This window comes from Marmota monax, unplaced genomic scaffold (genome assembly GCF_021218885.2).
Source record: "Marmota monax isolate L192 unplaced genomic scaffold, Marmota_monax_Labrador192_F-V1.1 WCK01_AAM20220418_F8-fsc00158, whole genome shotgun sequence".
Classification (NCBI taxonomy): domain Eukaryota; kingdom Metazoa; phylum Chordata; class Mammalia; order Rodentia; family Sciuridae; genus Marmota; species Marmota monax.
Window position 1 is genome coordinate 1889894 of NW_026694092.1, and position 14532 is coordinate 1904425.

The 14532-nt window shown below is 39.2% G+C and overlaps 1 protein-coding gene across 1 annotated transcript; it reads right to left on the reverse strand.

Moving 5' to 3' along the window:
• Positions 1-998: 998 nt before the first annotated feature.
• Dynlt3 (dynein light chain Tctex-type 3) lies at positions 999-11777 on the reverse strand. Its single transcript, XM_046465049.2, has 5 exons — positions 11638-11777; positions 9159-9200; positions 4375-4498; positions 3148-3225; positions 999-2823 (listed from the first exon to the last, which is right to left on the reverse strand). The coding sequence occupies exons 1-5, from the start codon at positions 11665-11667 to the stop codon at positions 2747-2749; spliced, it is 351 nt and encodes a 116-aa protein (XP_046321005.1). The 5' UTR covers positions 11668-11777; the 3' UTR covers positions 999-2746.
• Positions 11778-14532: the final 2755 nt, after the last annotated feature.

The window sequence follows — 14532 nt, forward strand, 5'->3', positions numbered from 1 at the left end:
GAGGATGGAGAGTTCAAGCCAGCCTCAGCAAAAGCGAGGTGCTAAGTAATTCAGTGAGATCCTGTCTCTAAATAAAATACAAAATGGGGCTGGGGATGGGGCTTAGTGGTTGAGTGCCCCTGAGTTCAATCCCCAGAACCCCCCATCAAAAAAAAAAAAACTGTTATCAAGAATAGAAAACTGGGCTGGGGATGTGGCTCAAGCGGTAGCGCGCTCCCCTGGCATGGGTGCGGCCCGGGTTCGATCCTCAGCACCACATACAAACAAAGATGTTGTGTCTGCCGAAAACTAAAAAATAAATATTAAAAATTCTCTCTCTCTCTTTCTCTCTCTCCCCCTCCCTTCCTCCCTCCCTCCCTCTCTCACTCTATCTTTAAAAAAAAAAAAGAATAGAAAACTATTTTTACTCAAACTTTGAAATTACAACCCTAAACATCCTAAGATTATTTTAGAAATATGATGATTAGTGCAGGTGGTAAAAGTATGTTCAGTGATGCATAATTAGATTACACCCAACTAGAAAAGAACCGAAAAGTACTTTTTACTACAGAAATGTAATGAGATGTTGCCACCATTTAGGCAGTATACTGCTACTTTACAAATGTAAAATTATAGCTTTACAAAAATTCCAGTTAGTACTTACATTTGAATACCCTAATTTTGCATGCTTAAAGTCCTTAATTTAAAAAAAAAATAGCAACAACTCAAATGCAAGTTGACAAACAGCACAAAATTCTTGGCCAAAAATAATCATTAAAAGCTAATAAATAGTTAGAGAACAAATTTTACAATAACTTCTTAAAATAGAAAAGGCATAAAACAGAAGCTATTAGTGATGTCATAATGGTGAATACTGAATTTGGGTTGCCATTTTAATGGCATAATATATTTATGTGGCCCCTTATTCATTTTTTGTCCCCGTTTCTCCTGTTTAGAATTTCTTAGAGTTAGCATAATGCTATTTCTTTAACTACTGAATAATCAATCAGAAGCAAAAGTACAGCACAGGAAGATAATCTTTATTATACTTTAACTAGAAATAGAGCAGATAGCAAGATCACGAGGTATAATTGATTTTTTTTTGAAACCAGGCTTCAAAGACAATAATCAAAAACAATCCTTAAGTGCACAGATATTTTGGTCACTATTATAATCTTCAGGGGCACAAAAGCCAGCAGCATAATAGAACATAAAGGTAATGACTCAGAATTTCTGATTGTCAAAAACACAGGTCACTGCATTAAAAACTATCCTTGTACTTTTTTGTGGTGCTGGGGATGGAACCCAGGTTCTCATACATTGTAGGTAAGTGCTCTACCAGTGAGCTATACCCCCAGCCCCTTGTATTTTCTTAAACTTCTTCTTAAACATTGCACAGTTCTTCAGCAAAATAGCAACCATACACATAGCATTCCTAGAAGAATACTGCCTTAATGCTAAACTTTTCTTTTCCCTAAAAATTCACTAAATCATGATTCCAGTCTCTGCATGTATTAGTGTTAGTGGCAGTATGCAAAATTGATTTTGTTTTCAAGGTTATATAGCAGATTGACTTTACATTTGGTGGCCAGCTGTGTACCCTAATTCTTCTTTAATTTTAACTACACTTCATAAACCCTGAGATATTAGATAACCTGCTAATGATTGTATACTTTTAATTTGTACTTTACTCCGCTCAATTTATATCCCACATAATAAGTATTTAAAACTATTTACAGATGTTTGTAAGTAAAGCAATGATAAAATTTACTACTTGTATAGTTAAGACTACTAATAAGGCCTTTAATTAAGAGTTGCATATTATATGCATTTTTAAATTGCTAGGAGCAACTCTTAAAATGACATCTATAGTTCTGTCACCAATAAGTGCTTTGCATTTTGCTTACTTCTACCTGGGTAACCAGACTTGGTTTCCTCCCCTCTTGTAAAACAACTCTTTTTTTTTCATCCCCAAACAAATGCTACTTTTCCCACTGAACAGCTGCCAAAAGGAACTTAGCGTGTGAACAGCACATTGGTAAGTATAATGCCTAGCAGAGAAATATGATCCTACCAGGCATGCAGTAAATGCTTGTTCCACATGGAATGAGTAGATTGTAAGGCAGTTGTCTGACTCATATGCTGTACCTAATTTTGCTTAACTAGGAAAGTCAGGTTATCAGATCGAACTCAACCTTTAGTGTAAATCCAAAAAAAAATTGAAATTAAAAAAAATGGATTCACCAATTCTCAGAAAAAGTAGACAGGTAAATCATAACTGCTACTATAACATTAGTTGATTTAAAAAAAGGAGCAAAAATACCTTCCATTAAGTATTACGTACAACTAAGCGAGGGGAAGAAATAAAAAACTCAGAGGTGTTAGCTAATTCATTTCTTCTCTACATTCATCCTTGTAGCTTTTTTGCTCAAATATTTATCCCTGTTAAGTAAGTACTCTAGCTGAAAGATACATGATAATGTTAGTGAAAAGCTGGTGTAGGTACAAGATCATATTTGGATGTCATGCCGTATTTCTGCATTTACTTTTTGCTAACATTCAGTTTTTCTTATTTCAATGATGCTGTATAGAGTATGAGATAATCTGCCAATTTACAATGAGACTGCTTGCTTATAATACTCAGTTTCTGTTGATAGCTTGCACACTTGTCGTCTAGCATATTAATAAGTTAACTATGACTCCTGTTTAGAAAGGATACACTGACAAAGTCTTAAGTGAATGGCTTTAGTCTAGCATATTTAGTTGGTTACAGGACAATTGCAATGGCAAAAACATTAACAATGCAGTTCATGGTTCGGTTCTCCCATCTTACAGTACAGGTTCCTGAAAACACACAAGAAAAGGTCTTTGATATATCAGCAGCAAAATATCTAAATAACCAGGGGGTGGGGGAAAACACACACACACACACACTTACACGCATATGCACATTTTTCATAGATGTTAATATCATTTATTCCCTTCAACCTGTTATATCTTCACATTTCATACTGGTCTGAAGTCATACTTGTGACTAGGTACAAAGCCATTCTGTTGATAAGATCTTTTCAGGATTTAATTAGAGCCAAATAAGCATTTGATTAAAAAGTACCCCGTTTGACTTTGCTGACACTTTGATTTTGTATGAATCAGCTTAAGATCTCTTACCATCAGATGTGGTATCCCAAAAACATGAGCTGGCAGTGTGGAAGCCATATGCACTCTTCTGGACCACTGCACAGGTCACTGCAAAAACAGTCACAAAATGAGGACACTTACAGACAGAGGAAAGACCCAAGATTGAAGTGACTTCAAAGTTATAAAAACTGAAAAAAATAACAGAAAATGATGCAGCCAGTGGACTGGAAAAAAAAGGTCTCTCATCCTTTATCTACTCTCATGATTTAAACCCCACTGAATCTAGTCAGTTTGTGGGCCATTGCTATAATAATTTGCAACAGTATTATAGAGAAATTCTGGGTCAAGTTGTGTGGTTTGTATCATAGGCAAAATTTGGACACAGAAATGCAGGAAGTAGGGCACAGTGGCACACACTTGTGATTCCAGGAGTTTAGGAGGCTGAGGCAGAAGTATCACAAGTTCAAAGCCAGCCTCAGCAATTTAGTGAGGCCCTAGGCAACTCAGCAAACCCTGTCTCTAAATAAAAATATTTTAAAAAGGGCTGTGAATGTGGCCCAGTTGTTAATTACCCCTGGGTACAATCCCTAGTACCAAAAAAAAATTGCAAAAAAATATTTCACTTTACAGTGAATATGTGGAACTTCACAGTCCTACATAGAGGCATGGGATTACTAGAAGGAAGGCAGAGAGATTATGGGGGCCTCAGTGGAAAGACAACTGATGCAAATGTGAAGGGTAGCTCCCCAAGCCAAGGATACTTTTTTGTGCAGTGAAAGAGCTCCACCTTTTATATACACATACATATACACATATGTGTATGTATACATATATAATTACATATGTAATATATACACATATGTGGTATGTAAAAAATGTGTAAAACATATATTATTTTTTTGGAGCAGGGAGGATACTGGAGATTGAACTCAGGGACACTTTGCCACTGAGCTATATCACCAGCTCTTTTTAGTTTTTACTTTGAGACAGGGATTCACTAAGTTGCTTGGGGCCTCATTGAGTTGCTAAGGCTGACCTCAAACTTTCGATCCTCCTGAGTCACTAGGATTATAGACGTGCATCACCATGCCTGCCTAGGTGTGATTATATATTATCATTAAATGAATAAGTCAGGATTCCTTCATATTTTATTAGTATCTACCTTCAGTGCCTACTATTCATATTCATTCTCAAAATTCATAGAAATTCCCAAGGACAAAGGTTCGTGAACTAGTGAGGAAGGACACTGATACTTACCAATATATTTATAAGCTTTTCCCAGCTTAACCAAATGTGTTAGGGACTGCTCCACTATGCTTGCAGTCCACTGGTTGATGTTGTTCTGATTATAATCCTCACCTCCTAAGACCCCATCCACACACTAGAAGGGCAGAGAACAGCTAAAATTAGCCAAAACCAACACATTTGACACAAATTGCAACAATTTATTCAAAGCATAAAATACATGTATGACCCAAGAAGGTATCTCAGAAAATATGCATCTGTAAATATTTATTAGGCGCTGTCACTAATTGCTTAAGCATTTTGAAAGCATTTACACAAGCATTATCTCACTCCATGATATACTCTGGGTCATATTAAAGATAAATATGCCAAGGCTCTGTGGTAAAGAATTTACTCTAGCAGAAATGCTAATAAAAGAAATCCAATATCTATAACACAAGAAAGACTAATCATAGATGATAAGTTGTGTCATAAAAGGATTACAGGGTAGGGAGGGGATTAAAAGAAGGTGATATTAATTGGTTGAAGAGTGGCTTTGAAACAGCTGGGACTTAACTAGGACCCAGATGCTAGAAACAAAGGCTGGAACTAATTTAAAAACATAATTCTCATGTATAATAATTAAATTCTCATTCATACTATGTAATTGCTTAGCTATAATGCAACCAGCACACCTGCCAATGACAATAAATAAAGATGCTCTAGAAAGCGAAAGTCTAATAATTTCCCATAATGCTTACTTGCATCCACTTCTGATACCTGACTAAGAGCACTGGCTGTAGTATCACAATCCTAGGTTTTAAAGGCCAGCTCTGTACCTACCCATTTTGTGATTTTAGCAAGTGACTTATCACCTTCAAATCCCTAAATTTCCTAATCCTTACAGGAGAAATAACAACATCATCTTATCAGGTTGTTGAGAGGATGAAATGAGATAATGAACTCAAATGAGATAATGAACTATGCTCAAACACAGTGCCTGGCACATAAATAACTATTATTATGATTATTATCATTATTGCTGCCAGCTATTGTTTTGGGTTTTTTTTTTTCTTTTGGTACTGGAGATTGAACCCAGGGGAACTTAACCACTGAACAAAATCCCTAACAACCCCCTTTTTTAATTTAGAGACAAGATGTCACTAAGTTGCCTAGGGCCTTGCTAAACTGCTCAGACTGGTTTTGAACTTGATATCCTCCTGCCTCAGCCTCCAGAGTCCCTGGGATTACAGGCATGTGCCACCTTGCCCAGCTCCACTACCATTGCTTATATTCAAATAATAGAGTCTGGAACACGAAGCACTCATTCACTTTTAGAATCTAACTTAACACCCGCACAAGTGCACATGCTTTCATTTACGACTTCTAAGTAATACAGCATGCTACTCAATATAGAATCTTAAGCTGGATAATATAAAATCTTTGGAGGATTGTGAGTTCAAAGCCAGCCTCAGCAATTCAGTGAGGCCATAACCAACTTAGCAAGACCCTTCTCAAAATAAAAAATTAAAAAATAAAAAGGGCTGGGGATGTGACTCAGTGGTTAAGTGGCCCTGGGTTCAGTCCTCGGTATTAAACAAAAACAAAAACAAAACAAAACAACAACAACAAAAAAACCTCATTACTAATAATAAGATGCAAAAAGAGAAATTAAATAATTTAGAGGTGCTGACAAAAGTAATGTGGCCCAAATTATTCTCCATGACAGAGTAGAAGGGACAGTAGCACAGGGTTTTAAGGGTCAGCAGAACATGGTTTTAATTCTGGCTTTACCATTACCAAAGCTGATGATCTTTTTTTTTTCTGTTATGAAAAATTAGGGGAATATTTTATTTTTTTGGACTGTGCAAAACTTTTCCTCCTGTAGATGCCTTTCCTTAATGGGGAAAGTAAGGACACTCATTTTCTTTTGGATTATCTGAAAGAATCACTCCAATTTCAGCTCTAAACAATAGAAAACACTGTGTGGATGTGGGTCCTACTGTCAATAGCCCTCCTAATTACAATTAACTAATATTTAGCCTAACTAATTACCAGGAGGCCTACCAGGCAATGAGGTTCTTAAACAGATCTGCATTCTCATGGTCAATCTCAGGACAGGGGCACATAGCAGGTAGTCAATAAATGTTTGTTGTTGAAACAATATTGGCTTTGATATACTCTCTGGACATTCCAAATCAAATACACTTTAGTCTAAGTTCCAACTTAGTTTCATTTGTAACTCATTCTTTCTTTAAGGATGTTTTTGGGGAATTCTAGTTTAACAATGAATAAAATGCATGTGTATAACCAATAAATGAGTGGCTCTTAGAGTTCAGTAGAAAAAAAAATATATTGGTGTGAGGGCTCAGAGCAAGGAATTGAAAAAAATAAGATGAGCAAGAGATAAGGAAAACAGAAATAACTGCTGAAATTATGTAATTGTCTAGGAAGTACTAAAATGTTTTAATACAGAGCTTATTCTTGAGCTTTTCCAGTGCCTCAATGGAAATGTTTCAATGGCAGGAAAAAGTTGGCTTATGGGAAGAAAGGAGGAGGTTCTTTTGATTCAAAAATAGACTATTAAAGTGATACACAAAGAGTGGCCTCCCCACCCTTGCCTTTCCAGTCCCTTTTCCCATTCTCCAGAGGAAAATACCTTCAGTGTATAATTATGTTTATTTCTTCTAAAGGTTACTTACATTATTTCCAAATAACATTTATATCACTCTGCAAGGGAAATACTGGGGATTTAACTGCTTTACAACCCAGTTACATCCGGTCTTTATTTTGATATAGTCTCACTAAATTGCTGAGGCTGGCCTCAAACTTGTGATCCTTCTGACTTAGCCTTCCAAGTCACTGGATCCCAGGCATGTACCATGGCACATAGCTATATCACCATTTCTTCACTTATGAATTACTGATAATATCCATGAGAAATCCTGCCATGATAGGTGAAAATTTAGTTCCCCCAGGCCACCTGGTGTCTTCCTCCCATGCCCTTCTCTTAAGACAGTGAATTTACTATTGTCATTCAATATATTTACACTGTTAGGACTAAGTTTCATTTCTATTCCTGACAGTTCCTTGTACACAGAGGATTTTTTCTTAACATTCCTAGCCTTTTATCCCACCAGTTTTTCTTTCCCCTGGAGATGGAGGTGAGTTACCTGCTTGGCGGGGGACGACCATTGTTCTACCATTCTCAATTGGGAAAGCCAATCTTCCAGACATGTTGGACTCGGGGTTTTGCTTCTTCTCCACCCAGACCAATGAAAGGCATCAGCCTATAAGTGTTTTTCTCTCCCAACTCAAACTTTGCCTTGGATGGCTCTACCAAGGTCTGAACCCAGTGACAGCAAGTAAACAAGCTACATCATCAACCTAGTTTTTATCCATAATAAAAGAGTTTTGTTCTCTTCTAATAACTCTTTTCTCTTTTTATCTGGTTCAGAACTTAGGAAAGGAAGAAAGCACTAATTAAAGGGACCACGCCAAAGACCCCCACATCCTTTCTTTCATGTTCCATTGACTAAGTATGGTCTCTTTTGATATTCCATTTTGAAAAATGAGATTATTATCAATCCTGTCCACCTCCAAAACCTTCCTCATTTCCTTTTCTATCATCAAGGTACTGAAAGCATTTGCATTTAATTTTCATTGATTAAACATTCCTAGGTGATATTGTTCTAATACATGATTCTGAACTATTCAAATATGGCAGGATTTTCAGGTGCCTGTCTAGCCCTTTCAGACATCGAGTTGATCCTTGTTGTACAAGGACAGACCTGTGGGAGCTTGAAGTGAGCTGGATCATCCAGAGCACTCAGGCAGGTGAGGCACTGTCTGGAGGATGTACTGAGAGCGCTACCAGAGGGAGAAGCCAACTAGTCAGGGCCTGCTAGGACACAGGCCTCAACAGTCATACACACAATTCAAGCCTGCGTTCTGAGCCATCTCTCTCTCTCTCTCTCTCTCTTTCTCTCTCTCTCTCTCTCTCTCTTTGGTAGGCCTTGGCAGAGTTAAAGATGACTCAGGACTATTAAAGTGTTCATAAGTACCTTACCTACAGTGTATTCTGTATTGATACCACTAGAATAATTAAAGTTCCTCTGCCAGAATTGATTCCCAAAGAGAACTTCCTTTTTGTTTGCCTAACAAAGGACCAGATTTCACGTTTCAAATAGTTTTCTGAAGATTTTGGTTTACCATCACATCAGTGTCTACAAGGTGCTAAAGTGATTATTTTTCCTAGTATATTGTTAAAACAAGCACACAAAGTCAAAGGCAGACATTTCTAGGGTTTTTTTTTTTTTTGCCTATTTGATATAAATCTTTTATTCAAAAGACAGGATTATCAATTTTGGTAAAGAACAAACCATTTTTCTAGACTAAAACAGTTTTTTGTTTGTTTGTTTTGGTACTAGGGATTGAACCCAGGGGTTTTTAACTACCTACCCCCATCCCCAGCCCTTTTAAATATTTTATTTAGAAAGAGGGACTCTCTGAGTTGTTTAGGGCCTCCATAAGTTGCTGAGGCTGACTTTGAACTCTTGATCCTCCTGCCTCAGCCTCTTGAGCCGGTGGGATTACAGATGTGCACTACCACACCTGGCACTATGACAGTTCTTAAGCATCTCTTTGAGGAAGCTCCAAGATGCCGGACAGCATGTGATAGAATAGAGCAGCACTCCTCTAAAGACTTGGGTGAAAAATTCAAAATCTTGTGTTTAACACTAAGGGTTCTAACTTTGTACTGAACCTCAAAACATACATCAGTGCAGCAAGCCTTGAGATGTACATGTATAACTTACCTCTTTGACGATATTGTGGGCTTCATCAGCATTGAAACCAACCTAAAGGGAAAACCCAAGATAATACTGCTTTCAATACAGGCTTCCTTTTATTTGTAGAGATGATAATACACAGAATCCCTTGACTGGCCTGGACAGGGGAGTGACAGAGACTGTAGTGACAAGGGGCACTTAAAAGTATAGAATTCTCTCCCTACCTTTCCTTCCGAGAGATTCTGAGTCCTTAGGTCAGGGCAGAGCCTGGGCAACTATATCTTTTTGAAAAGTGCTTTGTACTAGCAATTCTGATGAACATTTTAGATGGAGAATCATTGTATTGTAAAGTTGAGGAAATAAGCAGATAAAGATACATGTGTTATAATGGCATTTTATTCAGTCATAAAGAAAAATGAAATTATGTCATTTGCAGGAAAATGGATAGAACTAGAGATCATTATGATATGTGAAATAAGCCAAACTCAGAAGGTCAAGGAAAAGAAAGGTGATCTCATGAGACCAGTAGCATACAGGGAAGAGACCAGGGGGCAGAAAGAGGGGAGGCAGGGGGAAAGTGCCGGGGAGGGATATTGTCCAAATTATGTTGTTATACTGCGTATGTACCAATCTGTAACAACAAATTCCACCATCATATACAACTACAATGCACCAATAAAAATGTGGATGAAAAAAGATATATGTATTATCAGTAATATAAGAAATGGTTTCAGCAGGATGAGAGAATAAAGTGGTCCATGAGAAGAAAATGCTTAATTCGTTATTTTCAGTTTTGTTTTTAACTGACACTAGGTCAAAACATGACTTTCCTGAATTAAAAATTACAACAAAACTTGATCATTCAAAATTATTATCACTTTCATATTGTAAGTTAGTCTGACAACTTAGTCTTTTTGGGGGGAGCAGCTTGCAAGAATCCTGAATTAACAACAATGATCAATGACATTCAAGTGTCCTCAAGAACAGAACTAGGTTATGTGATAAGACTGAAATCTAAACCAAGACACTTCAGGTAATACAAGAATTGTTTCTATGGAGACATTTTTAGGTGCTTTATCATATCAGCATTTTTGTAAAAACCATTATACAAATTAAAGTTACTTCAAACAAGTAAATTCCAAAATTGATTTGAGTATAGATTTAAAATTTTTTTCAACTCAGAATTCCCCAATGACAAAGGAGTAAAATACCCTAAACATTTAGGAGTATTATTAAAAAAAAAAGAGTTTGGCCCCACTAAAAATGACCATTTTACTTTAAAATCACATCCTTATCTACTGTCAGAATTGGCCTATGAATCAAAGGATGCCAGTTTTGCTTCAGTCTGGAAAGCTACCTAACAATAATCTGGATGTACTGAGTGGCCATGGCAACACATGTAATTTTATTTCTTTTTAAATATATGCATTTAGGAAGCAGTACAGGAAAGAACCCTTTCCCTTTGTTGGGGGATATGCCAGCCATATAATATTCTTGTGCCTCAGATCCTCCCAGCCCTCTCCTCCCACCAAGGGGGATGCTGAGCAAGCCCTCTATCACTGAGCTACATCCCCAGCCCTCAAGTTCTTATTCCTAAAGTTACAGCATTTTACCATTGACCTGTGATTATGCGTGCTACCTGGAACAGAAGTAATTCATTTAAATGTGGTTTTAACTTCTGCAGAAGCCCATATCCTAAAATATCCTAACCTATTCCCATTGGAGCAGAAACCCCTTCCAAGACATCTACAAGGTTTCCTGCTCCATTCCCTACCACTGGACAGAAAATATCTTCATCTATTCCGCCCTTGCCAGCTGTCACAAGTTAGGCTGCAATCCAACAGGCCTCATCTTCCCAGCGGTAACAGTGAAGCGAGAGCTGTAGCTATATAGTCAGAGGCTTTACAAATCGACCATGCCATTCCTGGCAGTTTTAATTTGGAGCATGTCACTGAGTGGCCATGAAAAGTCAGAATCCCCATCAGTAAAAGGAAGCTAACAACTGACATCATGGGATTTCTGGTGAGGCTTAAGAAGCCTGAGTCAGTAAGCAAGGGTTCCTAATCTATAAAGCAACGTCTTTCCAGCCCACCCAGGCCAGAATCTCCAGGATCCCAAGCTGCGGTGCCCGAGGGGCTGCGACACCTGCTCCTAAGGACGCCCAGGGGTGGAGGAAGCTGCTGGAAGACCAGTTTCCCAAGCCCGCCGGCAGACGGGCGACGCCCTCCACCCACGACCCCTCCACAAGCCTCTTCCCCACATCCCCGCCGGGACCCCACCGCCCGACCCTCGCGCTTCCGGCCGCCTCTGCCACCCCGACAATCGGTCCACCCTCAGGATCTCGGGGGCGGGGGGAAGGGGACAGAGAAGGGCGAGGCGTGTCCCCGGCCCCGCGGAGAGGACTCGGGCTCGGAGGACACCGCATCCCAACTTTGCCGATCGCCGGGCAATGGAAGACCACCCGACAGGGACCCCGCATCCAGGCGGGCGGGGCTGAGGGCGGTACCTCCTCGCAGTGGCGATGGTACTCCTCCATGGTGGCGCCGACTCTCCCCGGGGGCGGAGCGACGCGTGGGTCTAACTCCGCGGCCGCGCACTGGCCTCCCGGGAGGCCCCGCCCCCGTTTATGGCCTGGGGCCTTTACCCGCGCAGGCCCCGCCTTTGTGCCGCACAGGAGCTTGGAACACGAGGCAGGCTCCGAGTCGTCTGACCCAGGGAGGGGGCCTCCTGGACACCGAGTGTACGTCAGGCCATACGCCTATTCCTTCCTGCTTCCATCTGACCTTTCTGAAAATAAGGGATGCATGTTAAAAAGCTAGGGTTGTGGCCACTGTGGATGACCTAGTGACCCACACAATTGGTTTAGTGCTAAGTGCTGTGGTTATTTTCACATAATTTGTTCATTCACCGTTATCCAACAAATAAGTGTAATTAATGTAGTCACCTACAAGCAACTTTGATTGGTCACTTACTAGCTCTGTTAATTAGAAAACTTACCCCCCCTTCAGATTTCCTACATGAAAACATAATCATAACTATTTCACCACTGTTTGCAAGGATCAAATGAGATACTACTTGCGAAACTCCTAAAGCAGATGCTCTCTTCTTGCTCCAAGACTGTGCATAAAGAAATATATTACTTACAAGAAAGAAGGAACAAATATCCTAAATTGCAAACCTTAGCAGATGCACAGTACCTACATTTATTTAAAATTTTCTAAGTTCTAGATGACCCTAAATATTTCTTCAAAACCTCAGTAATCCAGAAGGTTTGATTTTTCTCTTATTACTTTTTTCAAGATGAAACTGAGGTACAGAGAATTTAAATAACTTGTCCAAGGTCATGCATTCAGCAAGTGGTAGAAAAGAGGCATAAACTCAAGTACTTTAGTCTGATAGCAGACCAAGATCTTTACCACTGAATGAGTTTCCTATTGCTGCACTAACAAATGACCACAAATTTAGTGGCTTCAAGCAGCACAAACTTATTATCTCATAGTTCTGGAGGTCAGAAGTCTAAAATGGGTCTATAGGGCTGGGTCTTTCTAGAGGTTCTAAGGGACATCCTGTTTCCTTGGTGTTCATAGTTTCTACAGGCTTCCTGTATTCCTTGGCTCATGATTCCTTCCTCCAACTTCAAAGCCAGAAGTATCAGTCTTCTTCTCTGTATGATTCTTATTCACATCTGTAAATTGTTTTCTGCCATGTCAGGTGATATGTTCACAGGTTCTGGGGATTCAGATGTGCACACCTTTGTGTGTGTGTGTGTGTGTGTGTGTGTGTGTGTGTGTATGGGGATAGCAACATTCAGCCTACCATAACCATTTTTCTATTTTGATCTCCAAAATTAAAGTTGGAAGGTTCATTACTCTTCTAGTCCAACTCTTGTATTTTACAAGCAGAACAGGAGCTAAGAGACAAGTAATTTGTAAAGTGCACATAGATGTTAACTACACCCCTGGGCTTCTGAATCTCAGGCCCTTCCATTTCCCTGCTCTCATTTTATGAGCTTAGACAGAACCAAATAGAGCTGTTTACTTGACAATGTAGTTTGTTACTGGTTCTTCTAAATTGTGGGTTGAGAAAAGTTACTGCACAAAAGTTATGATTGCAGTTCACAGAGGAAACATCCTCTTTCAAGACATTTTACAAGCCAAAGTTATTTTTCTTTGAGCAATGTCAACATCTGAATTAAGAGAGGGCTTAGTGATGGCTTTATGAACACCAAATTTACTTCCCTAAAGACATGTTTCTATATCTAGGTGGGTCAAACCCTGAAGTTAGGTAGTCTGAAAGCTACAAGGGCCACATTATCACATCTCAGGTTGTGCCATGTGGTAATTCATGATACATATAAAAAGGGGTGATGAAGTGTTGTTCTACTTGTAGTATCTTTAATAAATTACCCAAGAATTGGGCAATAAAATCTATTTATTTTATTGTAATGTGCTCATGGATTCTGTTGGTTAGAAATTGGAATAAGGCCCAGCAGAGATAACTTATCTCTGCTCCGTAATATCTGGAGACTCTGCTAAGAAGACTCAGGGACTGTGGAGAAATTGACGGTGCAGGTAGGGGCTGAAATTCTCTGAAGATTCATTGATTCACCTACCTGGCATCTGGGCTGGGATGAATCAAGTATTAGTACTGTCATCTGGAACACCAACATATGATCTCATCAAGTGACTTGGCTTCCTACCATAATGGAAGCTTTAAGGTAGTCAGACATTTTACGTGATGACTCATGACTCTAAGCATGAGTTTCCATTAAGTGTGGCAGAAGCTACATTACCTGCTCCCTACCTTTTTTTTTTTTTTTTTTTTTAAAGAGACAGGGTCTCTCAAGTTGATCAGGCTGGCTTCAAACTCCTGGGCTCAAGTGATCATCCTGCATTAGCCTCTTGAGTAGCTGGGACTATAGGTGTGCACCATCCTGCCCAGCTCTATCACCTTCTATGAACTAGTTTCACAAGCCACATAGCAGTCACTTCCACCATATTCTGTTCTTTTTAACTTCACAATTAATTTTTTAGGGGGTTACTAGGGATTGAACTCAGGGGCACTTGACCACTGAGCCACATCCCCAGTCCTGTTTTGTGTTTTATTTAGAGACAGGGTCTCGATGAGTTGCTGGGTGCCTTGATTTCACTGAGGCTGGCTTTGAACTCATAAGCCTCCTGCCTCAGCCTCCTGAGCCACTGAAATTACAGGCATGTGCCACTGCGCCCAGCTCACGATTAAGTTTTAAAAATATTTTTGTAAAAGATCTTGAGCAAAATATGACTGAATTTCCCATTTTATTAGTAAATGCTGATTTAAAAGGGGGTCTTTCACTCTCTGATGCATATATCTTGGTGTATCTACCATATTTTAACCATTGAAGCAGTCACAACCATCTCAG

Coding starts and splice junctions, on each gene's coding strand:
- Dynlt3 (XM_046465049.2), bottom strand. CDS start 11,667: ATGGAGGAGTACCATCGCCACTGCGAGGAG. Junction 9,201..11,637: donor ACCATCGCCACTGCGAGGAG/GTACCGCCCTCA, acceptor TTTTCCCTTTAG/GTTGGTTTCAATGCTGATGA. Junction 4,499..9,158: donor CCCACAATATCGTCAAAGAG/GTAAGTTATACA, acceptor CTGCCCTTCTAG/TGTGTGGATGGGGTCTTAGG.